At 42.3% G+C, this 27,162-nt stretch overlaps 1 protein-coding gene and 1 long non-coding RNA gene across 2 annotated transcripts; both read right to left on the reverse strand.

The window, feature by feature from the left end:
- Window positions 1-522: 522 nt before the first annotated feature.
- Window positions 523-11,140, reverse strand: LOC105726373 (uncharacterized). Its single transcript, XR_001109520.2, has 3 exons — window positions 10,940-11,140; window positions 7,108-7,207; window positions 523-698 (listed from the first exon to the last, which is right to left on the reverse strand). It is a non-coding gene; the product is annotated as an uncharacterized LOC105726373 (long non-coding RNA).
- A 1,839-nt stretch (window positions 11,141-12,979) lies between these two features.
- On the reverse strand, window positions 12,980-13,765 carry SMIM2 (small integral membrane protein 2). Its single transcript, XM_012465796.1, has 2 exons — window positions 13,513-13,765; window positions 12,980-13,050 (listed from the first exon to the last, which is right to left on the reverse strand). Exons 1-2 carry the CDS (start codon window positions 13,763-13,765, stop codon window positions 12,980-12,982), a joined length of 324 nt encoding a protein of 107 aa, XP_012321219.1.
- Between the last annotated feature and the right edge of the window lie 13,397 nt (window positions 13,766-27,162).

Raw genomic sequence — 27,162 nt, forward strand, 5'->3', positions numbered from 1 at the left:
AAAGAGGTTTATTTAGCTCACAGCTCTGCAGTCTGGAAAGTATGAGAAGCACAGTACCAACATCTGCTCAGCATCTGGTGAGAGCCACGTGCTGGGTCAAAAAACATGGCAGAGAAGGTCAAAGGGGAGGTGGACACTTGTGAAGAGAGGCAAAACCTAAGGGGCTCCTGGTTTTATGCCAACCCACTCTTGTGGAAACTAATCCATTCTCACAAGCAGTAGTCTATCTTCCCCAGAGCAAGAACTCAGTCGCTTGGTGAGAACCACAACAAACCATTTATGAGGGATCTGCCCCCATGACCCAAACACCTCCCATTAGGCCCCACCTCCCAACACCACCACATTGGGGATCAAATTTCAACATGAGTTTGGTGGGAACAAATAAACCATATTTGGAAACAAACCATATTCCAAACCATAACAGAGCCTTTTGGTTCCTTATTTTGAATAGTTAGTGTGTACTCTCCATAGGCCAGGTGATATAACAGGCTTGTGACCACAGTGGTAAATAAGACAAATATAGACCCTGCCTTCAGGAGTTTAATATTTAGTAGATAAAACAGTTATTATCTGTTAATTTGCCTAGATGAATCAGGGAAGGCTCTCAAATGAAGCAGCCTCTGGAAGATGAGGGCATTCCAGAGAGGAAGGGCAGCATATGCACCAGCGTGGAGGTGAGAGGAGACAGCATAATGTTCCTGGAGAAGAACAAATAATGAGTGCTACACAGGGCTATTGGAAACGAGAAGAAAATGTGGAAGAAGAAGTTACAAAGATGGGCAAGGGTCAACTCTTGAAGTGTCTTGAAAAGGAGTTTGTATTTTATTTTGTAGTCAATGAAAAGCCATTGCAGAATTTTAAATAAGGAACCAAAAATAGAGTCTGAAAATAGAGGCACAGAGACCAGTAAGTTGGTGGTTGCCAATCAGTTGTCCAAGGAAATGATAAATGAGCAGAGCCATGATCAGGACCAGAGAGGAGGCAACAGAAGAGAGATGCTCAGGATACAATTGATGGACTTTGAGAGTGTCTGGAGGTGGGGCACTGGAAAATAAGTGACATGAAGAGATCTAGATTGACTTCTGGGCCTACAATTCAGGAAAGTGGGTGGGAGGTGGCATTCAGAGAGACCAGGAGCACTCTTTAGCTTTCAGAGCCAACACACAATCACCAACAGCTGACTTATGAATAAGACCTTGGGGTTCTTGAATCACCAAAACACTGATATTTTTAGAATTTTACATTCTTACAGCCCAAGAGAACCCCATGCAAAGAAAAAGAAAAAAAACTTAAGAAAAGTAAAAGCATTTAAAAGGCTCTAACTTCTCCCAAACTCCTCCTCTTTTCTGACTCTCCCCAATTGTATAGTCAAAGCAATAATAGCAGCCACATATTAAGTCATTACCATCTATAGCCAAATAACTACAAAACCACAAGAGAGCAATGAAAATGGCTGTAAAGGCACAGAGTAGTAATTATTTTCCCATTAGCACCAGCTACACTAATATCAACATAGAACAATTAACATTCCTAACCTCATAATTAGGCCGTAACCTCTGCATGTCTTGCCAGAGTAGATTGATGAATGGCAGAGGAGGAATAAGTGAAAATAAGGCCATGCAGTGAGACCACTGAATCCTGACATTGTCTGCAGGTGAGCCACAGTGCTGTTGTATAGAAAGGCAGTGGGAGAACCTAGTTGTGATTTCCACTGATCTAGCCAGTCCCCAGCTAAAAACCATCGAATTCAGCTGCACTTTCTTTGAGTCCCAGGAAGTGAGTGAGTGAGTGGGAGAAAAGCTACAGCAGTAATAACACAGGAGGCAGAGTCCTTTGCATTTATATCTCTTTATTCAGTCCATCACTAGGCAACCATTCTTTGTGCTTAAAACTACACATCTTTGTACATGTGACACCTTATTCTTTGAAGTAATCATTTTGGTTTGCAGTGTGCTAGTGGATATCTATTCTATTTATTTCTGTTTAGGTCAACTGAAATGAAGAACAAGCCATTTTGATCTCCATCCTGGTTTATCTCCTCTGTGTTCTCAAAGCATCATATTATAGAATGGCTCACGAACTCTTTTGCAATTGCCTATTTATTTGTCCATTTCTCCCTCCAGACTGGACAGAGTTCCCAGAGTTCCCAGAAAGCACATCTTATCTATGTTAGTGGCTACATCCCCAGTACCTGGCTATATGGACAACACTCCATAACTGTTGGAGGAATAAATGAATGAAGGAGTGAGTGAGTGAATGTTTTCCCTGAAATTCAAGCCTTGGTGATTGAACTTGTGATTATTTGGTTTACGGAAGAGGCTAGGCTGATTGAATGGACTTGGCCAGGCAGAATTTAGCAAAATGTAACACAAAGATGAGTATACCAGCCTCGCTGATTGAGGAGGTTAGCTGTGGATGAGCCAAGTGCCAGCTGCCAGCTGCAGTTGCAAGGCCATGTTCTTCTAGCTAGGAACATTCTGTGGCAGAGACTCACCCAGGGGTCTGAATATCAGAATCACAACCAGAAAATGGCTCATTATTGCACAGGCAAAGAATTGGGGGCTCTCTCCAAATAACGGTGTCTTAAGTTAGGTTCCCTAGAAGCAGAGCCTAAGACAAAGACTTTTGTCCAAGTGATTTATTGAGCTCAGCTCTCAGGAGAAAGGGAGTGAGAGGAGCATAATAGGCAGGGAGAAAAGCTAGAGGAGAGCTCAGCTGGATACTGGCTGCAGCCTGATCACCTGTGGATCAGCCACTGGTCCGTGGGCTATCCCCCTGGGGACAGGAACCATAACCTCCTAGTGAACATAGCTCTTATTTCAGTAGAGAGCAATTCTCTGGAAAAATGGGTAGCTGTAAGCTGTTGACACTCAGCATCCAGAGCTGGAGGATGGGAGCATGGCTTGTAAAGGTGCTCTGGGCATGGCACCTCCAGCATCTGCCAGAGTTGGATATTGTGAAATGTCATAGTGTTCACTACCGATTACTGAGCACCTACTATATGCCAAGTGCTGTGCTAAATATATGTATTTGCTCATATACTCCTTTGGATACACCTGTTAGAAAGGTAATATACAAGCATTTCCATCCGACAGATGAGGAAACTCAGATTCATGCTTAGAATATTTTTTTTCTGTCTCTACATTCCCATGATGGAATCAGGATAGTGCACAATCCAACCGGCCTGAATTCCTTGCATTCATGCTATTCATGAATTCCACTGATGCTTTTGAGCACCTATTATGTACCAAGACTAGGCTAGACCCTAGGGATATATCAGTAAAATGATAGTCTTGGACCCTGTCAGCAAAGGATAAGCCTTAGGCCTAGATCCAATGTGATCAAATTTTAAAATATTATTTGGACGTCTGCTATGTACATTCTGATTCATCAGGCCTTGATCAAGAAAGAATCCAGACTATGTGCCTCTTTAAAAATTCACTTGAATCCCTCACATAAAACATGCCACTAGATTGGGAAAACCTGTTTTTGATACTTCATACAAACCAAGCATGGCAGGCACCTTCCCCGTGCATGAAGGAGATTAAACTTGGTGATCTCTAAATTCCCTTCCAGCTATCACATCCTCACATTCCCACCTCTAACATCCACAGTGCTCATGGCTACATCTATACTGGGCACTGTGATGGTCTGTTTTATGTGTCAACTTGGCTAGGCTATAGTCAGTTAATCAAATACTCATCTAGGTATTGCTATGGCAATATTTTGTAGATGTGACTAACATTTACAGTCACTTGACTTTAAGTAAAGGACATTATTGTTACTAGTCTGGGTGGACCTTATTCAATCAGTGAAAAGCCTTAGGAGCAAAACCAAGGTTTCCTTGAGGAAGAAGAAATCCTGCCTCTGGAGTGTACCTTGACCTCTGCCTGAGTTTCCAGGCTGCCAGCCTGCACTACAAATTTTAGACTTTCAAGTCACTCCCACAATCACTTAAGTCAATTCCTTGAAATAAAACTCTCCCTCTTTCTCAACACACACACACACACACACACACACACACACACACACACCCGTCTCCTGTTGGTTCTGTTTCTCTGGAGAACACTGAATGACACAGGGACCCACTATGTACTTTTCTTCTTGTAATATCGTCTGATGTATACGGTTTTACAGCTTCTGATATGCATAGTTATGCCCCATTCGGGTTACTAGTAGGCAGATTAATCCCATGTTTAGAGCTCCAACAAAACAAGGGTACCAGAACATGATAAAAATTTATCTTCAGTTGAATTAACCAGAATTTTGCAGTAAGAACATGCAGAAATTTTGCTTACACATAAATTCTGTTTTTTTTTTTTAAATATCTGTATATGGGTGGGACGGACTATAATCATTTCAGGTTGGAGCCCCTAAATGTATTGATCCAGCTCTGTACATCTCCAAATAGAATATAAGCTCCATGAGGTCAGAGGCCAACCTTTGGTTTCTTTATGAATCTATAGTACCAAGTATGATGTTTCACAGATTATCACATACATAGGAGGTGCTGAATCAACCTATTATTTTCCTTTTGTTTTATTTTCCAGAATATATTATGGGAAATGGGAAACAGGCTCAGAGAAATGCAGACTTGCTTGTTTTTAGGCAAATTGATTTACCATCTCCAAAGGAGAGGCTATTGGCTGTTTCCTCCATATGGCTAGAGATTTATTATCTGAAAGCAGTACAGAGACCAGCCCTTCTCTTGTTTCTGTGTCCATTGGCAGGTCCTGGGAGTCCAGCTGACTGACATGTGTCAGGCTTTGTGAGTGTTTTAAGAGAGACTCATTTTACAACAGCATATAAGTAGGCTGTCCCAAGCCAGCAGCAAGCATTGTTGGCAATGGAAAGGATTAAAAGGACTTTTGCAGAGACTCAGAGTGTAGACTTTTTCTTGAACACAACCTGGAATAGCAGTACGATGTGTAAACAGCAGGTGTCCGATAAATTTGTGTTTATAGACCAGCTGACCCTTGACCCCTGAATAATTAACACCCCTGATGGAGTACACAGAAAGGGATCCAGATCCTTAAGCAAATAATTCCAGCTTCAGGTGAGAATCTGTCAACTTGAAAAGAGTCGTTTAGACCATAAGAATGGACTTCATGTTGAGTCCAGCCTGTGGTGGGAAACTTCCACTAACTTGAGTGTGCACCCTGGTGTCTCTCAACCCCAACCAAAGACAAAACTAGTCGTGCAGCCTGACATTACAGAAATAGAGGATAGAACTCAGAGCCCAATAGAAACATATGGAAAGGCTTCCTGAATAAGAAAATTAGGAGAATTATAAAACAACTGTGTGTAGGGGTACCTAAAAGGCATTGAAGAGAGAAAAGCAACAAAAGAGCCAAATGAACTCCATCTCCTATGCATCTCTGAAAGGTTTTCCTGTAGCTCCGGTAATGTTGCCCACTTCCCGGTGGGCCTTGCTGGCCCTGGCCTTCCCTCCTTCCATTCAGTCCCCTCTACACTGGCCAGAGTGAGGCTCTCTACCCGCTCTTTCTACCTAAAACCATTAATATAAAGCCCACATCCTTCACAGGACACTCAGAAGTTTTCAGAACTAGTCTCAGCCTCTCTCCAGCTGCATCCCATCACTGTGCCTTCCCCTAGATGTTCTTTGGTTGCACAGAACTATTTCATGTTACGTTAAGTATTCCATGTCCTTCCAGCTTGCAGGCCAAAAATGCCCTTAGCCAACCTTACAGAAGCTCACCAACCCTTCAAGGCCCACTTCAAAGCTAGCTCCCATCTCCTCTGGCTGAATCCATCAGCCTGTCTTTGATGCTTTCCTTCTACTCCCTACTCTCCATGGATATTGTATTCCAACTGTTTATATTTATTAACACTTCAATTCTCATCAGAGTGTGAGCACCTCAAAATCTCTGGCCAATGTTTCATTATTTTTAAAAATTATTTGTGCCTTGTTCCGTACTTGTCACTTAGTAGATCTTCAATAAATAAAGTTTGGAATTAATCAACCAAGTGACCTATATTGCCAAGCCTGCCCTGTAGCTCACACTCAGGCATTTCTCTCAAGCTCTTCCTCCATTTGACCCCATCTGAAAATTGAAGCTCGTTAGTGTGTCTGATACCACTGCCACAGATTGCCCCATGCCTTCCACACAGACTCTGTGCTCATGTTGCAGGAAATAAGCATCTCAGGCTATACCACACCCAGCACCAAGCAATGTGAATAGGGGGTGTCCAATAAACACTAATTATTTTAATGATTTGTGATATTTTTCTGCCATTCAATTACGTGCTTTGAAAAAAAGAGATAATGGCACAGAGTCAAAGGCCAATCAAATTGCAGGGAAATCCACTAATTGGCGGGGGACGTTGGGTGCACTCTCTGCCTTCCTGCAGTCATTCTCTATCCACTGTGGCGGGGAGAGGGGTAGCCCTCAGACCCACAAGGATCTATCCCACTGCAGGGCCCTGTTTGCAGAGGGGCTGGTAAGTGACCTCTCCCAAGTCAGGTATAGCCTTTAAGCCAGGAGAGAAGCAAGAAACATGCTCTGGCACCCAGCTCCAGGCCTCCAAAGATCTTGCCTCATTTGAGTGGGCATTGCTCTTCAGGTCGAACTGAGTTGTAATTCAGCTTAAATCAACATTCAGAAGGAGCCATAAGAAACGACAGCTTTTCATTGCTGCTGTAGTTCCATAAGCAAGATTATCTAAGCAATTAGAGGGTAATTATTGTCTACAATCAGAAGTGGAGAAGTGTCAGAACAAGGCAAGCAGAAGCAGTGACATGATAGATAATTTATTAGATGGTGAGTGACTGTTTTTCTCTCTCCAGGCCTTTGTGAGAAAAACACCCAAATGCCACAAGTGCATCCCCAGGGAGCTTCAGGGTGGCAGGAGCCAAGGATGCAGAAACATAATTGCCTTCTATCTACTCTGATTTGAGCTTCATCAAATCCTTTGCCTCCCAAGGCATTCTGCAGCAGATGTGTGCACAATATTCCAGCATTGGGACTTGTTTCTGCCCATACTGCTGGGGACCTGAGAGTCTGAGGGTCTGCAAAGCCTCCAAACACTTTCCTTCCCTTCCAGGCCTCAGAGTCTGTGCTGGCCACCCTCCTATATAGCCCTTACCTGGCATTCTTGCTAAGTTATTTGGGGGCTCCAACCTTGAGTCTTTTTATTCCATGCTGATTTCTTCTGGGATCTGAACCTTGTGGAGAGACTTGCACTGCTAGTAATGAACAAAGAGTATTCATGTTTAAAAAAAAATGAATTTTGCTGACCTATGAGAGAACAGCAGAGCTTAAGGGCTTTTGTAGGATTCTGAACAGCCACCTGTCTGTCCAGCCATCATCCATCCATGCATTCATCCATTCAGTAAAACCCTTTTGTGCTCACTGTGCTCAAAAAACAGGAAGGTTTTGCCCTAAGATAGTTCACAACAGAGTGAAATACAGACTAGAAACCAGATAAGCACCATGAGGTAATTGGAAGATAAAAGATCATTCTCTTCTACCATAAACCATGAGGCCTTAGAAATGGGTATACTCACACACTCCCTCATGACAAGGCAATAGCTTATACATGAGATTTCAGCTTCCCCGGAGGAGCTAAATAAGTGAAACCCACTGCTGCCAGTGTTTGGTCATATAGAAGGCACTAAAAAACCTATGGTAATCAGAAAAAGCCAGTGATTGCCCCACCCTCCAACACACACACACACACACACACACACACACACACACACACACACACACACATGCTTCTCTGATGTGACCCAGCCATACTGTTGCACCTCTCTGACACAATAAGCTGTTTTATACCTTTGCTGTCTTTATGTTTGTTTTCTAGGGCTTGATCTGCTTAGTGAGACCTCAGCAGCTTTGGAACCTGTTTTTCTAGAGACTTCTCCAGAATCTCCCAGCCAGATTCAACCTCTGTCATTACTGTGCCTTGTCCAAATCTTCCTTGCACTTAGCACCCTGGCACGTGTGTATGTGATCACAGGCCAGCCTATGAGTGTGCACTTGGAAAGCTCACTCATCCTTAAATCCATGAGGCCCAGAACAAAAACAATCAGATGTTCTGAAAAGTATCTGTGTTGAATACTCAAGTCTCTTCTTGTTAAATTATTATTCTTGATCTGTCTCTCATTTTCAATTATTCATTAACTCAAGTTCAGACATTTATTGAGCACCTACTATATGACAGACATTATGCTCAACTTACCTGTCATAGTCTCTTTTGATAAGAATCTTCTAAACCTGCATCTTAAAATTACCTTTGGGGGTTGTGCTGATAGTGTGTATTCAAGTCTTGTGATGAACAGGAGGAAAAATATATCATCTTACATTTGCACACGTGATATAGTTTTTATAAAGCATCTTCAAACCCTTTGGTTAAGACCTCTCACAGTTGAGCAAGTAGAGTTGTGCTGAATTCTAATCTAGTGAACCATGGGAGGCAGCATGGTTTGAAAATCTGAGCTGTATGTCTTTTCTGGAGTGGGCACATGCATCCCCTAGCTCCTGACCCCACTTTGAAACAGGGATGGATGACAAATGGCATCAGTGTCACTCAGAGAGTTGTAAGTGGCAGCCAGCTACTCCTCTGCATAATGATCACTTCATGTACTCATTTTCCTCTTTTCTCATTTTGCTGTCTCCCATTTCCTATCTTCCCTTGCTTTCCGCTTTCTCTATTTCTGATGACTTTATCTTCCTATATGTTCATGCCCTTGAAGGATATTGCTTAGCATCCACCACTCAGCATTTGAGAGGTTTGCTTCCCCTTTGCTTCTAGGCTAGATTAAACCCACATTCCAGCATGTAGTATGGGAGGTAAGGAGAGTCAGAACTGGCATAGCCTCTGTGTCCTCAGGCTGCTGATCATTCCATTCCACATCAGACCTTCTGAGGTGAATGAGCTAAACCAGCAGTACAGGTCTGGGCCATAAACAAGGCAGAACCCAGGAAAGAGCCATTGTTGCTTTGTCCAGTTTGCACACTCAGCTTTGTACAAGTCAGACGAGAAGCCTGGACCTGGAGCCTGGGCTTCTGCCCAGAGTTTCATTTTCACTGTCACAAAGCCACAGAATGGGAGCAGAAAGGCAGCTCTTGCTTTTCACCTCCTTGCACACAGAAAAGCCTCCTCAGCCTAGCATCAGCTTCCCCAAACACCACCCAGGGGGCAGTGAATGTTAACTGGTCCTGATTTATTGGAGCAGCAGAGGAAAAGAAATGGCAGGCCCTAAATGTCAAAGCAAGGAGGAGTGTGGCCTGGCTGTAAAGAGAGCTGAGAGTGTGCACTGGGATGGGTCATGTGACTAGGATTCTCAGGCCAGGAGAGACCAGGAGCTAATTCAAGTGGGAAGTGTTGGAAATGCAAAGTTGGCTGTAAAAATGTCAAGAGCAAGGCAGGGAATAAGGCAAGGGGAAGAGTGCCTTCTGTTTTGTGGGAGGCAGGTTTCAAAATGTTAGGAGTGCGCATTTACTTTCATGTGTCTGCTTGGTTACAAGTCAAATCTGCTGTCTGCTGGAACGCAGGAGAACTGATAGGAATGCAGCATCCAGGAACCTGATCCTACTCCAGGGAGTTCTGATGCTACCTTCCTATGCCGCAGAGAACTCTCCTGCTGCAGCGCTAAGAGAAATTTAGACAGTAAGTCAATTCAGGCATGCCTGGTGAAAGTGAGCTCTTACAGGTGTGGCTTGCCTGGTGAAACGTAATGAGGAGTAGCTGAGGCTGTACCTGCTCAGAAGCCCATGTGCTCAACAAGAAAACTCCAAGCTTGCTTCAATTTGTCATTATTTTTAAGGAACATTCACTGTTTTAATTCCATTCACTGTTTCTCATTTATTTGAGATGGGGTCTCTGTCACGCAAGCTGCAGTGCAGTCGTGTTATCTTAGCTCGCTGCAGCCTCAAACTCCTGGGCTCAAGTGATCCTCCCACCTCAGCCTCCCCAGTTGAGACCACAGGTGTGCACCCATCTTCATTCTTTGTTTCTTATCCTTGCCACCCTACTGCAGGTGTCCTCCTGGAGAGTCTCATCTCCAGGAAGACACCTGCAGTAGGGTGGCAAGGATAAGAAACAAAGATAGAGAGAGGCAGGTTAGCTGATAAAGGGGGTGTTCATGAGCAGGATGCTACAGAGAGCACTTGGGTTATACTTCCTCTGGAGTCCCTCTCAAAGGCTCAGTGGAAAACACCTTGATTTTCCTGTTGGCAGGGGGAAATAAAAAACAGAAACTCTTTTTTTTTTTTTAATCAGCTCCATCTTTCATTGGTTAAGGGTTGCTCCAGGCACCTTTAACTCTGATGCTCCTCTGGGCTGCCCCAAGCAAGGGCTTAGCAAATTTCTGTGGCCAGAAAAAGCCGTCAGGCAGAGATGCAGAAGCTTTAGGTAAGAAGCCAGTGTGTCCATGAAGCTGCAGATGACATGCAAGGGAATCTGCTCCATCCACTTGCAATAGCCATCATAACAGTAATGTCTTCTCACCTGTGTGCCCAGACATGTGCACATGTCTCATTTGTACTCCCTTTACCATTTTTCATACATTCGTACTCCCTTTACCATGACCATGTAAAAATTGAGTCTCCAAACAGTCTCAGCCCTCCTGAGCCATGATAAGCAAGCAGAAGCAATATCTGTAGCCCCCCAGGCCCCAGCCACTCCAATGGAAATCCATGCCAGTTTCCAACTTCTGCCCAGCTGGAAAAGCTAGGACTTGTGTTGGCTGTTTTGCTTAAGCCCTGCTGAAGGGCAACATGAGGTGATGGGAAAAACCGGAACAGATGTCAGGAATTTGAGGTTTCTTGCATCCCATCCGCCAGTAATTTAGATAACTTCTTTAGTTGACCTCTAGAACTTAGTTTCTCCATTGGTAGAACTAGAGTAATAACACCTGCCCTATTTACCTCCAAGAGTCATAGGAAGACTCAAAATCAGCCAACTTATATACCTGGGATAACCCTCACATGCCAGAGATGTTCCTTGCAAAGCCTTATCCTGTTCAATCTTAGCCTAATTACATTGGTTTTAGGCTTGAAGCAGGGGCCTTGTTGGCTGACCTCTCAAAGCCTCCCTTTCCCTCATTCCCATGTGTAGCATTCTGTTCTGGGAGCACAGAATGTCCTCTGCTCTAGAGGAAACTGGGCCACTGTTTGCAATCATTCCAAGCAGATCAAGTCAAGGATCAGGATATTTTGAAGGCACACAAGGAGTCCTCTTGGGAAATGGTCATGATGGGGGCTTGCTTGCAGCCTGAGTGGTGACCAGCCCCTTCTATCTCTTCATTTGCTCTGTATCAAATAGCAAATTCCAGAATCACTATACAGAGTGGTGGATGGGGCAACAAAACTTGCCCAAAATATTAATAGACACCAATGAGGGCACCAGCTGTTGTGCTTAGTCTGTGTCATTAAGGCCTGCATGATGTCAACAGAGAAGCCATTGTTGGCTGGATCTGCCTCCTCCATCTCAACCAGGGAGTGCTTGTCAGTCACTTAGGAAGAGCTGCCCTAAAGGGTGAGCATGGTTTCCAAAGGTTGGAAAAACTAACAATTCCGAAAGAGGACTCAAGGTTTATAAGACCATCAAATACTGGAGTTGATGCTAAAGTCTATAACAATGGTAACAATACCCAGTGTGTATTCACTGTGGGCCCAACCAAGATCTTAGGGAAGTAATAGTAGGGGGAGGGGTTTTAAGCCCTTCTATACAGGCTCAGAAAGAAAGGCTTTTATCATTTATTTAGAAACAATGGAAGCAAAGTAACTCTCTGGGACAGAAACTTTGTCAGTCTGGGAGAGGCTTGAAGGAGACTCTAAACCGTTCCCAGAGTGAATTCCCACGTAAACCTAAAGAATGCTGATGGAGAGAAGCCACTGCTCAATCTTTCTTTTAAGCCAAATAATATCCTCCTGCCGGAACAGAGTTGTTCTTGGCACTTGGAAATGAATGTGTGGAGGGAATCAAAATACAATGCCTGAGAAAGAAATCCATAAGAAATCTGAAGGCAGGGACTTGGTGAGAAGTAATAAAGATGGATGGGTCAGTGGCAGGAACAAAGATTAACTGTACCAGAGGAGATGGTGCTTTGGCTCTGAAAACAGGGATGAGCAAAAGCCGGAAGTGCTGCAGAGACACACGTGTCCTTTGTTTCCACCCTGAAGGCTCAAAGGAAGGCCGCTGCCCAGCCACGGGGAGGCTGCAGGACAGGATTCTGGAAGCTGGGGCCCAGTGCCTGCTACCTCCTTGCCCTAATACTGGAAGGACATCTAAATCACTGAAGCTTCATCCTGTGATGCAAAAGCTGTCCCCTTGTGAACAACCATCATAAGAAGTAGCGAAACCTGGTAGAGAGAATATTCTCTTCCCTCCACCTTTAGTTATACCAGAACTGCCTCTAGGGACTTTGGCAGGTTTGACAAATGGCAGAAGAATTTAGAAGATTTTCTTTGCTGGCAAAGGGAAGCCAATGATTGGGCACAAATGTGCCACTGCAGTTGTTTGTACAATGAAACTCTAGATTGCAGGCAGAAATGTCAGGTTCCTTTCAACTCTCTTCAGAGCTAATCTAGTTCCCATGTGCAAACTCAATCTATAGCATTCTGATAAAGAATACTCAGTCCTCTGCCATGACAAGAACAAATTCATCACCCACACCATACATTGCAGCTAAGGGCATCATTGTGCCCACATGAGTCACCAGGCAGAAACGGCTGCCAACTCTAAAATTCTTTACTCATAGAAGACTCATGTATACTAATGCTGACTATTACGCAAGCACATTTCTCCAGGTGGCCTGGAGCAGTTTACAAGATGCTGGCACATTCCTCATCATGTCACTTGGAGGGAGAGCAAAAAGTGGGAAAGAGGAATGGCCAACATCATCATTTGTATTTTATGTGGGGAAACTGAGGTTCACACAATCCATAAATGTATAGACATTTATGAGTCAGACATTGACCATGGAAGAGGCAAAATGAGCTCATCTGAATCATAAGTGGACAATTTCTTGCCCAACAATTTCATGCAGCTCTTCCAACACAACTGTTTTGATACAGCTGCCTTAAAACAGGCAAGCCAAAATTCAGACTCACTGTATTTGGTTTATAACTAATTTCCCATCTTCATTCCATCTCTGACTTCTGTCCCATTTCTGAATTTGGTTGACCATGGTTTTTTTGTTTTGTTTTGTTTTACTTTAAAAGCGCCTCAACTCTCCTGGGGTCCTGACATGCTATTTCTCTCATTTTGAACCTCTACTGATCCTTTCCCTCATCTGTTTTCAATCCATGTACCCTTGATACCTGGAGATTAGATTGACAATGGGGTGAAGATCAAGGTTGAGGCAAAGCTCACAGATGGCCTGTGAGATGCCTATTTTACTCATCATTTATTTTTTTAAAAACTGAACATTTATCAGCTGAATTTTTGAGCCATACCAAAATATCTTCATGTCAAAATAGCTGCAGTAAAGTGGCTCTATTAAAATAGATGCCTCCAAAGAACTGAGAGTGGAGATGTCACCTGCTTCTGGCACCTGACTTTGGTCCTCTTCTGCATGGCCTTGCCTTTTGCTCTGCTGGATTCTGGCATGTGGCTCATCAGAGGAGGCACTAACACCAGGGCTGCCTTTTATCCTGCTGATCCAAGCGAGGACTATGTAGGTGTCACAGATGAAACTCATCCAGAAGCCGAATAGGATGCTAATGGCATGGCCACGTGTTTCCAGCACCCTGTGAGGCAGCTGGCTGGCATCAATCCTCTCCCCAGCCTCCATCCCACCCCCAACCACCCACAAGCTCTTGTTGGGTCAGAAATGCAATTCTTTGATGGTGCCAGACAACCAGATGATGCTGGAAAGAAGAAAGAAAAAGAAAAAGCAGGTTTCTAAATTAAGCACAAGGCTCATTTATAAAAATAAATAGCCACAGCCTAGCAACGTGCTCACAGCTCAGCTTTCCTCTGTAATAAAACCTCTGTGGCTGAAGCCTGGGATGACACAGCCTTCAGAGGGCCCCACGCCCTGGCCCTCCTCATGCCGTGGCTCCTCCCAGGGTAGTACTCATCTGGAGAGTGCTGACAGTGGTACTTTGAGGGCCCCACTCTGCATTCAAGGCCAACCAAAGGCCAGGCTCCAAAAAGCAGAAGGAAGGCAGAACTTAATGAGGCCCATGAACACTTACAGACTCTTGGCAGTAACTAGCACACCTGTAGCAAAAGTGGTTGACATTTCTTGGGCTACTCTGTTGAAATAGGAACTCCTCCTTAAGACCATGCCTTCTTTGTTCATATTGAATGCCCAGTACTCAGCTTAGCACAGGGCACATATTGAGCACTCAATCACTATGTGAGGGAGGACCAGTTGGAGGCATAAATGAATGAATGAATGCTGCCATCCCATTATTGATGCTCCCCAAACTTTTCACTACAGATGGAGTCAGTTCCAGAATCCAAAGAGAGGCATTCTTCTTCTGATTATGACATGCATCAGAAAGGCATCCCCTGAGCTGGATGTTTAACCCAAGCCCACGGCTGAAGTGAGCATCAAGATGCACTGAGTAAGTGTGGGCTCTTACTGACCCAAGTGGCGAGGCTGTTACAATGGGCAGGGGCAGAGGGCATGAGATATGCAGGTAACTATTGTTAGCATTCCTGAATCTTCTGTTCTTTAGGCAACAGCAGTTCCAAGGGTGAGTTGTTGCTAAGCAGAGAAATGGCAGGACAAAATAGCACATTAGCTTCTGTGTTAGTCTTATTGGAACAGAAAAAGTGGAGTCCGCAATGCTGTTGGAGGTTCAACAGGTCAAATACATCAGTAATGGGCATGGTATGAAAGATTTAATCCTGCTGCAAACTCCCTCAAGTCATGGAATGGTTAAGTATGGCTGGAGTCATATGGAGACAGTCCTCAGAATACTGAAAATGTGATCATCCTGAATCACATAAGGATCCTTGTGAGGTTAGAAGAGACACTGTGGCTCCACTTTGACTCCTGAGAGCAGTTGCTTCGGTGAATTTCTATGTATTCCCTAGTGATCAGAGAGTGGTACAGGACAGCATGTCAAAATTATAAATCATCATCTCAGAGCAGGGCCCCTTAGTTATAGCATTAAAAAGATCAGAGAAATTGGCACACCGTATCATTTAGAAGTCTGTCTTCAGGCATCTTTTTCTGGCCTGGCTGGAAACAGTGAAACCATATTTATGTAAGTGAGAAAAAGGTTCTTAATTAAATTCAAATGTATAAGAATATATCATAGGTCTATTTTTGGAACAATAATCTGTAGGGAACAAAAAAAAATCTAAACAGCAACAAAACTGGTACAATAGCATTTAGCTTCACGTAGCAGCATACAACAGAGAAACAGGAGTTCTTGTTGACTCTGGACTCAAACTGATTCAATCCCACAAGCCAGAGCACCAAAGTCATGGCACTGGAACATTTAGGAAGAGGAACTCTAGCAGTGACCTGATTAGGAGACAGCTCCAGCAGAGTCAGCATACAGACCAGCCAAGCTACCTCCAGATCTTCACTGATATTTCTTTGGTGGGGATAAAGGAAGCCCTCTCCAGAGCAGGCTAACTATGGCATCCACAACCACAGTCCCTGCTCCAGCCTAGTGAGGACACAGTGTGTTCTCTAAGTCCCTAATGATCCATGCCCAGGGCTCCCACTTCTGACATGCTGCTCAAGGATAAGACCCCACTGACCCCATTCTCTATGAAGGGTACAGAGATCCATAAGAACAGAGCCCAATACTCAGCTCTGTGACCTTAACTACTTGGAAACTCATTTTCCTTGTTCATAAAATGGAGAGAGTAGAAACAATGCATTCTGACTCCCAAGAGTGTGTGAAGATCAAATGAAACACTATTATGTTCAAGTGCTTCCCAGTCTGCAAACTATTGTTCCATGCAACCGTGTTTCATCAAATATAAAGGCATATGGTGAAAAGTGTGCCTCTGATGTGAGGACTGAGACTTCTTTTATCACAAACATTTGGGGTGCTGCCTGGTTCCATCTTAGTCATAATCCTATTTTTTTTTTTTTTTTTTTTTTTTTTGCAAAACTCCCTGGTCAATTCCTTGGCTTTGAATACCAAAGATTTCTAGCATTTTAAAATTATGTTTCTGTAACTGCTTCTTTCCTCTTACAATCCCTTGAAAAGTGCTGCAATTCTAGAATGCATGAGGAACATTGGGGCTCACATAGTTTACCACTTCACTTTGCAGATGTACATACAGAGGCACCAAAAGGTTAAGCACTTGTCCAAGGTCACCTGTGGAGTTTCACTCACCCTAGCCTTAGCTTCTCCCACAGCCTGCCAGTGTCTGCCCTCCAGTGTGTCTTTGAAGGCTACAGTTCAGACTCCACTCTTCTAGAGCTGGGACATCCCTCTTCTGCCCTCAGACATCAGCACTTCTTGTCCTCAGGCCTTCAGACTCCAGAATTTTTACACCAGCAGCATTTCCCACCTGGTTCTCAGGCCTTTGGCCTTGGATTGAATTACACCACCAGCTTTCTTGGGTCACCAGCTTGAAGGGTGGCATACTGTGAGACTTCTCACCCTCCATAACTGCATGAGCCAATTTCTATAATAAATCTCTTCTTAAGTATCTAGATAGATAGATAGATAGATAGATAGATAGATAGATAGATAGATACATACATACATACATACATACATACATACATATCCTATTGGTTCTCTTTCTCTGGAGAACCTTAACTGATGCAGATTTTGGTGCTACTCTCCCTATATAATGACCACATTTTCCCACTTTTGAGTGAGTAATTGTTACTTAAGCTAGATGTGTTATTTAGGATTTGAGGGATGGGGAGCCAGAGGATGGTAGACAGTTGAGGGCAAGTGGATTAAAGAATGGCAGTTATGGGAACAGGCACCTCTAGTGATCATGATGCTTCATCTCAATAGAGTATATTGGGGGCATGTGACCTCTGACACATCGCCGGGGCAGCTAAAAGAGTGCTGGCATCATCCCTACGCTAACCTCAGGCTGCACAAATTATGACTCCCAAAGAGACACCTTCCTTCTTCTTGAGTAGAGGATAGGGAAGTGTGGGGAGGACTTTGTCTTGTATCTTGGATCCCAGCTCAATTATAGCAAGATAGGGCACTTGTCAGAGTTGCCAGGCCTACTTTCCAGGCCATAGTTCCCAGATGACATTTCTAGACATGCCTAGTCCAGAAGGGAATTTGCTGCCTCAAAGGGAAGGACGCAGTCCTGACTGCATTCATCACCTGCTAACTGAAGAGCACTTAGGCCCTGAATAACCAGCAGTGATACCCAGGTACTATGTCAGGGGCCTTGGGTGAGACTCTGAGACTTGGTGAGTTCAGTTCAGATTCAGCACATTCCCAGCTGTGGTGGCTATGGGGCAAGAATACGTCTGCTTGAGAAAAGCAGAGGGAAAAGTAAAGGAGACTTTGTCTTGTACCTTAGGTATTAGGTTGGCTACAGTAGGGTAGAGCACCACGTGGGCTCTTGGGATGCCTGATTCCAGGACTTGGTTCTTGGATGGCATTTCTGGACCTGACCTGGGCCACAGCAGAGCCCACAGCCTTGAAGGGTGAGTCGCAGGCCAGACAGCATTCGCCACAAGCTGACTGAAGAGTCTTGAGCCTTAAGGAAACATTAGCCATAATCTGGCAGTACTTCCTATGGGTCTGTGGTGGCAGTGGCTATGAGTGAGGCTCCTCTGCTTTTGGAAAGAGGACAGAAGAGAGGGAAGGACTATGTCTTGTGGTTTGAGTGCCAGCTCAGCCACAGTATAATAGAACACTATCTAGACGTCTAAGGCTTTTGACTCTAGTCCCTGGCTGCTGGACAGCACTTCTGGACCTGCCTGGAACATGGGTAATCTCGCTACCCTGAAGGGAAGGACACAGACTGGCTAGATTTGCCACCTGCTGATTGTAAAGCCCTAGGGTGTTGAGTGAACACAGACAGTGGCCAGGGAGTGGCTATAGCAGGCCTTGGGCAAGATCCAGTGCTGTGCTGTCTTAAGGTCTGGCTCAGTGCAGTCATTGCGCTGATGGCCACAGAGATGTTTGTGTCACAGTACCCTCAGCTTCAGGTAGCTCAGAACAGAGTGAGACTCCATTTTGGGGGGAGAAAGTAAAGGAAAAGAACAAGAGTCTCTGCCTGGTAATCCAGAGAATTTTCTTGGATCTTGTTCAAGATAATCAAAGTGGTACCTCTCCAAGTCTGCAAGAACCACAGTGTTATTGGCCTTGGGGTGCTCCCTAAAGCAGATACAGTGTAGATCACAGCACTGAAGTCCTTTTGAATATCTGGAAAACTTTGCCAAAAAAGGATGGATACAAACAAGCCCAGACCATGAAGACTATAATTAATACTTAACTTCAGTGATCTGAAACAGATGAACTTCTCCAAGCATAAAGGCAAACATGTTTTGGTGAGGAAAACATGACCTCACTAAATGAACTAAATATGGCACTGGGGTTCAATCCTGAAGAAGCAGAGGGATGTGACCTCACAGAGAATTCAAAATGACTGTTTTGAGGAAACTTAAAGACAGTCAAGATAATACAGAAGAGGAGTTCAGAAATCTATCAGATACATTTAACAAACAGATTGAAATAATTAAAAATAATCAAGCGGAAATTCTGCAGCTGAAAAAATGAAATTTATACACAGAAGAATGTATCAGCCTTTTAATAGCAGACTTGATCTAGGAGAAGAAAGAATTGCAATAAGTAATCACCTGAAGGTACAAAACTCACTAGTAATAGTAAGTACACAGGAAAACACAGAACATTATAACACTGTAACTGTGGTGTAAACTACTCTTATCCTAAGTAGAAAGACTAAATGATGAACCAACCAAAAGGAGTAACTACAACAACTTTTCAAGACATAAACAGTATAATAAGATATAAGACAGAAACAACAAAAAGTTAAACTGCAGGGGAACAAAGTTAAGGCATAGAGTTTTTATAAAGTTTTCTTTTCACTTATTTGTTTATTCAGTGTTAAGTTGTTATCAGCTTAAAGTGATGAGTTATAAGATAGCATTTGCAAGCCTCATGTTAACCTCAAATGAAAAGAAATGAATACACAAAAAATAAAAATCAAGAAACTAAATAATAGTACCATAGAAAATCACCTTCACTAAAGGAAGACAAGAAGGAAAGAAAGAAGAGAAGACCACAAAACAACTAGAAAACAACAAAATGGCAGAACTAAGTTCTTACTTACCAATAATAACAGTGGATGTAAATGAGCTAAACTCTCCAACCAAAGGACATAGAGTAGACGAACGATTTTAAAAATACATAAATAAATAAACAAACAAACAAGACCTACTGATCTGTTCACTGCAAGAAACACATTTCACCTATAAAAACACAAATAGACTGAAAATAAAGGGTTGGAAAAAAGATATTCCATGCCAACCGAAATGAAAAAAAGCAGGAGTAGCTATAACTACATCAGACAAAATAGATTTCAAGAAAGAAATTATAAGAAGAGATTAAAAAAAAACCACACCTCACTATATAATCATAAAGTAGTCAGTTTAGTAAGAGGAATTTTAAATATATATGCATCCAATCTTGGATCACCCAGATATATAAAGCAAATATTATTAGAGCTGAAGAGAGAGATAGGCCCCAATACAATAATGGCTGGAGAGTTCAACACCTCACTTTCAGCACTGGACAGATCATCAGATAGAAAATCAACTAAGAAACATCAGAATTAATCAACACTTTAGACCAAATGGATCTCATAGATATTTACAAAACATTTCATCCAACAGTAACAAAATACTTCTCCTCAGCACATTGATCATTCTCAAGGATAGACCATATGTTAGACCCCAAAGCAAGTCATAAAAAATTCAAAACCATTGAAATAATGTTAACTATCTTCTCTGACCACAATGAAATAAAACTAGAAATTAATAAGAAGAGGAATTTTGGAAACCTTACAAACAAATAGAAATTAAACAATATGCTCCCAAATCACCAGTGAGTCAGTGTAAAATTTTCTTTATTTTTTTGAGACAGAGTCAATTTAAAAATTTCTTCCTTTCTTTCTTTCTTTTCTTCTTTCTTCTTTCTTTCTTTCTTTCTTTCTCTCTTTCTTTCTCTCTCTCTCTCCTCTCTATTTCTCTCTCTTTCTTTTTTTGAGACAGGATCTCACTGTATCACCTAGGCTGGAGTGCAGTGGCGCGATTTCAGCTCACTGCAACCTTCACCTCCTGGGGCTCTGGTGATCCTCCCACCTCATCCTCTAAGTAGCTGGGACCCATGGGCATGTACCACCACACCCAGATAATTTTTATATTTTCTTTGTAGAGATGGGGTTTTGTCATGGTGCCCAGGCTGGACTCAAACTCCTGGGCTCAAACAATCCACCTGCCTTGGCCTCCCAAAGTTCTTACAGGCTTACAGATGTCAGCCGCCACACCTGGCCTAAATTTCTTAAAACAAATGAAAATGGAAGCACAGTATACCAAAACCTATGGGAAACAGCCAAAGAAGTACTAAGAGGGAAGTTTATAGCAATAAGTGCCTACATCAAAAAAGTAAAAAAAACATCAAATAAACAACCTAAACATGCGTCTTAGAGAACTGGAAAAGCAGAGCAAAAGAAACCCAAAATTAGTAGAAGGAAAAAAATAATAAATATCAGAGCAGAAATAAATGAAATTGAAATGAAAAAATACAAAAGACTAATGAAACAAAAAGTTGGTTTTTTGAAAAGATTAACAAAACGGACAAATCTTTAGTCTGACCAAGAAAAAAAAGAGAAGACTCAAATAAAATCAGAGATGAAAAAAGAGACATTACAACCAATACTGCAGGAATTCAAAGGATCAATAGAGGCTTCTGTAAGTAACTGAATGCCAATAGGTTGGGAGACCTAGAAGAAATGGATAAATTCCTAGACACATACAACCTACTGAGATTGAACCGTGAAGAAATCCAAAACCTGAACAGCCTAACAAGTACTGAGCTCTAAGCCATAATAAAAAGTCTCCCTGTAAAGAAAAGCCAGGGACCCAATCGCTTCACTGATGAGTTTTACCAGATATTTAAAGAAGAACTAATACCAATCCCACTCAAAATTCCAAAAAATAGAGGAGGAGGGAATACTTCCAAATGCATTATACCAGGCCAGTATTACTTTGATATCAAAATCAAAGACATTACATAAAGAAAACTACAGGCCAATATCCCTGATGAACATTGATGCAAAAATCCTCAACAAAATGCTAGCAAACTGAATTCAACAGCATATTAAAAAAGCATTCATTATGACCAAGTGGGATTTATGTCAAAGATGCAAGGGTGTTCAACATACACAAATCAACTGATACGATATATCATATTGACAGAACGAAAGACAGAGCCGTACAATCATTTCAGTTAATGTGGAAAAAATATTTGATAAAATTCAACATTCCTTCATGATAAAACCCTCAAAAAACTGGGCACAGAAGAAATATACCTCAACATAATAAAAGCCATATAGTATGACAGATGCACATGTAGGTAATATCATACTGAATGGGGAAAAACTGAAAGTCTTTCTTCTAAGATCTGGAATATGACAAGGATGCCCACTTTCACCAATTTTATTCAAAATAGTACTCAAAGTCCTAGCTAGAGCAATCAGACAAAAGAAAGAAATAAAGGGCATTCGAATTGGAAGGAAGAAGTCAAATTATCCTCATTGCAGATGATATGATTTTACATTTAAAGACTCTACTAAAAAGCTATTATTAATAGAATTGATAAGCAAATTCAGTAACATTGAAGGATACAAAATCAACATACAAAAATCAATAGCATTTTGATATGCCAACAGCGACTAATCTGCAAAAGAAATCAAGAAAGTAATCCCATGTACAATAACTACAAATAAAATAAATATCTAATAATTAAATTAACCAAAGAAATGAAGGATCACTATGATGAAAACCATACAACATCAATGCAAGAAATTATAGAGGGCAACAAAAAAATGCAAAGATATTCCAGTTCATGGACTGGAAGAATCAATATTATTAAAATATCCATACTATCCAAAGCAATCTACAGATTCAATGCAGTCTTTATCAAAATACCAATGACATTCTTCACAGATACAGAAAAAATAATTCTAAAATTATATGAAACCACAGAAAACCCAGAATAACCAAAGCTATTCTGAGCAAAAAGAACAAAATTGGAGAAATCACATTATCCGACTTCAAATTATTCTACAGAGCTATAGTAACCAAAACAGCAGGTACTAGCATAAAAACAGACACATAGACCAATGGAACAGAGTAGAGAACCCAGAAACAAACTGTGGGGAACAAGTTTACTGTGCCCAGACTCTGGAGTCAGGCTGTCCGTGTTTGAATCCTGACTTTGCCATTTACCATGGGTAAATAGCTAAATCTCTGTGGGCCTTAGCTTGCTTATCTGTAAAATGGGGTAATAAGAATACCTCTCTCATAGGGTAATAGATATGAGTAAATGACGTGATGAGTGAAAAGGTTTAGCAACAGTGCATGTATGTGGCAGATTAGGTATTGCAACTGTCAAATCCCACAGTGCAGTCATGATAGTAAGGAGATGAGGTGAACTGTGAGCCAGCCAGTAAGTATGGTACATAGTATATCTTAGCTTGGCAAGTGTTAATTTTTGTTTTCACATGTGGTACACAGTAGGCATACAATAAAAATTTGTTGCATCAAGTGAAAAAAAGAGAAAAAGTTCTAAAGAAGACACTGACTTTTCTGGGAAACCCTCCTTCCTCACTCCAAATGTTCCTCTCTCCAAATATTGTTCTTTAACGGATTGACTTTGTTGAAATATCCACATTTGGTTATTAGGGGAAATATATGGTTAGAAGCTTAGGAAATAGTGACAAAGGATTTTCCATGCTTTCAGCAATGGGAGATGTAGTCACTCAGTGTGTTAAACTTTGTGAAAGGAATTACGGGACTGGCTTTGCCCCTGCCCTACCTCCCCAAGCAGAGCCGAGAGATGACAGTGATTGGAAATGGTACCACTCAGCAGCTGCTCTTATTGGCTGACTCACAGTTCACCTCATCTCCTTACCATAATGACTACACTGTGGGATTTGACAGTTGCAACATCCAACCTGTCTCAAAAGCTCTTCCTCACTTCTAGGGAGTTCCACTGTCCCTCCCTTAGTTTGGCGTAAGATGTAACCACAGCTTTAATTATTAGTCTTGAGAGAAACAGGGAGGCGGTACCACGACTCCATCCACTCAGCTATGAATGAACAACCTAGTCTTTACAACTAACTCCCAAAACAAGAGTCAAACCCCAAAGCATGAATAAAATAGCTATATTCATCATACAACACAACCCGGGCATGCCTCCCTGGTTTTGCTCCTTATGCAGTATTTTTACATTCATCCAAAGCTTGAGTACAACTTTTCCCGGTGCTTTTTTCTGACTCATAAAAGCATCCCCTTAATCCCCTGTAGACAATAGAGGATTCTATTTAGCTGTAATTGTGGAAAAGGCGTCATCAAGGTTGCTTAGCAGCAAAAATTAGTTTATTGGAAACCACTTTCTGTGAGGCAAGCACCCCTTGTTTTCCCAAGGATTTGTGTCTTCTTCTTGATCAACTTGCTAACTGAATTCTGCAAAAGATTTTCCCCCTATACCTATGAGAGGACTGGGAAGGCAAAGTGTTAGAGAAAGACTCAATGTTAGAAAGCAGATGAGACACCCTTAAGCAACTAAGGGACCATGTTTCTTCTGTCCAGAAACCTCTAATTAGAAAATCTGAGGCCCAGCTTGGCTGTGTGTCCTTTGCCCTGCTGTCAGGCCTCATTATGGGCTCCACCAGGATGAGGAAGAGAAGGAACATGTGTCATGCTGAGATGGTGATCAGTCGACCCAGGAAAGGATGTGCACTGGAGCTATTACTTAGTGACTTGAAGTATCACAGTTGCCAAACTCATTTAGTTTAATTATCTAGACTAGCAGTTATGCTCATGGGACCATGAGGGTAAGAAAAACAGTAAAGCTACCTATGTAAGTGTATGTGTTGGGAGAAAGCCATTGGCATTTATTGAATTATTATTACATGATAGTTTCAAGCATTTTTGTATACAAAAATAAATACTATTAGTTTGGCAATCTTTAAAGATAAGAAACCAAGGCTCTGAGAGGGTAAGTTCATGAATACAGTTACCTGTAAGTTAGCAGGGATGGAATTTGAATCCTGGCAGCTAACACAGCTGTCTGCTGGACTATCCAGGCCCTCAGTCTTAGATGATTGTGCCCATGGGAAAACTATGGCCTCAAGCTGCTAGATCTTTCCTTTTTTTCTAAAGGAGCCACCTTATCTGAGTTTTAAATGAAAAATATCTGAGTTTTTAAATTGTTGGCAATATCTTTAAATTTTTAAAAATCTTATTTCAGGTCAACTACTGAGTATAAGCTGAGTGTAGCATAGGATTACTTCCTTCTTGCCCGAGTCATTAAGTCATTGCTCAAGCTGCAAATCTGTGCATATGTGGGATAAACCTGGACCAAGGATGAGGAAATGTAAACAGGATCCCACACCAGTTCCATTTCAGGAAATAGCCTTTGAGGAAGCTTCGCAATCAGGGACTCCTTAAGGTATCAGAAGTGGGAGGGAAGGACAGCTGGGCCAGGGCTAAAGAAGTAACTCTCCTGTGGATCTGCTCTCCACGGCTGGTAGTATCCAATCATCAAATTGAAGGAGTCCACAGGAGGCAGTGAACTTGAGTACCAGTCAAGCCAGTGTCAGTATCCAAGGAGCTTTCAGAAAGCAGTAGTGCCTGCAGTCAGATGGGTGGTCAGGTAATAGTTCTGGGTTGTCCATCCAACTGGAATCAGGACTCCACACACTAGAAAAGGGACAGGGAATTCAGCAAGAACAGAAGGATGCTAAGGGTCCTGCTAACAGGCACTAATATGGAGGGCTCCAGTTCAGCTAGACTAATAAACTCTCAACATGGCTTATAAGGTCATGATGACCTTGTCCCTGCAGACATACTCTCTTGCCACAACCATTGCTACTCCCACCTCCTGCCCTGCTCCCCCACTACACTGAACTCTTTTCCCTCTCTACAACATATGCTGTGTGCCCTTTCAACTTCACTCTTCTGCCTGAAGGCCTTTCTCCCTGGCACTCTTTCTTTACTTGAATAATGCCTACTCATCCCTCAGGTATCCACCAGGACCTTCCAGGAAGCCTTTCTTGACTTCCCTAGACTGGGTTAGGTGACCCTTCTGTGTTCTCCCAGATCAGCATGTGTGCAAGGACTATATAATGACTGGCACATAAACACTCTAAAAACAGTGGCCACTATTGATACTATTCTTCCTTGATAATACATATCATTCTGAATTATATGCCTGGGCCTCCTGGGCCTTCACTGTATCTCCAGCTTTTGGCACATTGCAGAGCATACAAAACATACCTGATAAATGTTTGTTAAAATAATGAAATTCTCAGTTGCACAGCTGGGCAAACATGGATATGACAGCATAGGGAAGGAATTGGCCAGGGCTCCTTTGCAATATCCCAGGGACTTGCCCTCAGAACAAATGCCCATAGAACAAATCTCTGCCAGGGGCTGGGGCTAAGCCCCTATCTGTGTTGGCTGTTGTACTCAAGATTGTGTAAGGAACAGGTAGGAATCAACCTGCTGGCTGAAGACTCTCAGAGCCTGCAACCAAGAAGGACCAGGGCAGTCAGGGACAGTCAAATGGGCAGGACTGCTGCTCACAGTGCAATTCCAGGATTTGTTTATTTAAGAGGCAGTGCTATTTATGGAATGAACATGGGATTTGGGGTCAGATACACCTGAATTCAAATCCCTACTCTTTACCCTAGAGCTATGGAGTGAAGGTTAAGTTCAGAATCTTTGGGGCAAGACTTCTTGGGATTGAATCCCAGCTTCTCCACTTCCTGACTGTGTGACATTAGAGACATTATGTAACCTGTCTGTGTCTCAATTTTCTCATCTGTAAAACAAAGAATAACAATTCCTGCTTCATAGGGCTACTATGAGGGTTAAGGAGTTAGTAATTATAAAATTCTTAGAACTGGATTTGGCAAACAGTAAGTACTATACCTAGGTTTACCCAATCATTCTGAGCCTCAATTTTCTCATTAGAAAAAATAGATGTATGTAGAACACTTGGTACAATGTCTTACATGTGGGTCACTCTCAGTAATTATATTATTTCTATTACTGTTACTTCTCTTGTAAGTGGAAGATCCTTTCTTGGGATAAACTAAATTGATTAATAGAAAGCTTCCTATGGATACTTCTGGTCTCTACAGACAATTTCAGGAGAAAGACTTTTTCTTCCTGGTTCTGGGCCAATCACTTCCCTTTTGCCTTGCCTTCTTTGTCTAATGTTCTGAGAACCTTCTTCTTATACCCAAACCCTCCAATGCATACCCGTATCTCTGGCAGAGAAGCAAAGGAGGGATGCATTAGTTTCCAAGGGTTGTCTTGAGAAAATACCACAAATTTGTTGGCTTAAAGCAACTGAAATTTATTCTCTCACAGTTCTGGAACCAGAAGTCTGAAATCAAGGTGTCAGCAGGGCTATGCTCCTCTTAAGGATCTAGAGGAGAATGTACTTGCCTCTTCTGGCTTCTGGTGGCTCCAGGCATTCCTTGGCTTTAGGCAGCATAACGACAATCTGTTTTTGTCTTCACTTGGCCTTCTCCCTCTCTCTGTTTCTGTCCCAAATCTCTTGCCTTTTTCTTATTACCTGTCTTTGAATTAAGGGTTCACCCTAAATTCTGGATAATCTCAATATCCTTAATCACACCTGCAAAGACAATTTTCTAAATAGGTTCATATTTACAAGAACTAGGGGTTAGAATGTGGCCACATCTTTGGGGGTCAACTATTGAACTCACTATAAGGTGTATATTAGCCCCTAATTGGGGCTGCATAGAAATGCATCCCTTTACCTTATGTGGGCCTACCTGTACCTCCTTTTCCTTTTTTCTTTTCCCTGAACACTTGTTCCAGTTTTGTCTATTTCCCATAGAAGGGATGGTCACAGCCAGAGGAGCAAGCAAGAGTTCACAACCAACAGATCTGCTTATTTCTGTGCTACACCCTGGCTCACACCTGCAACTGCTTCTTGCCTC

This window comes from Aotus nancymaae, unplaced genomic scaffold (genome assembly GCF_030222135.1).
Source record: "Aotus nancymaae isolate 86718 unplaced genomic scaffold, 86718_ANA_hifiasm-v0.15.2.pri h1tg000009l, whole genome shotgun sequence".
Lineage (NCBI taxonomy): Eukaryota > Metazoa > Chordata > Mammalia > Primates > Aotidae > Aotus > Aotus nancymaae.

Bases quoted from the DNA above. Each gene is read 5' to 3' on its own strand.
- SMIM2 (XM_012465796.1), bottom strand. From the start codon at position 13,765: ATGGAGGCTGGGGAGAGGATTGATGCCAGCCAGCTGCCTCACAGGGTG. The intron at 13,051-13,512 runs GTGACATCTCCA...GCCTGTTTTAAG, and splicing joins AAGTCAGGTGCCAGAAGCAG to GCAGCTGTATCAAAACAGTT.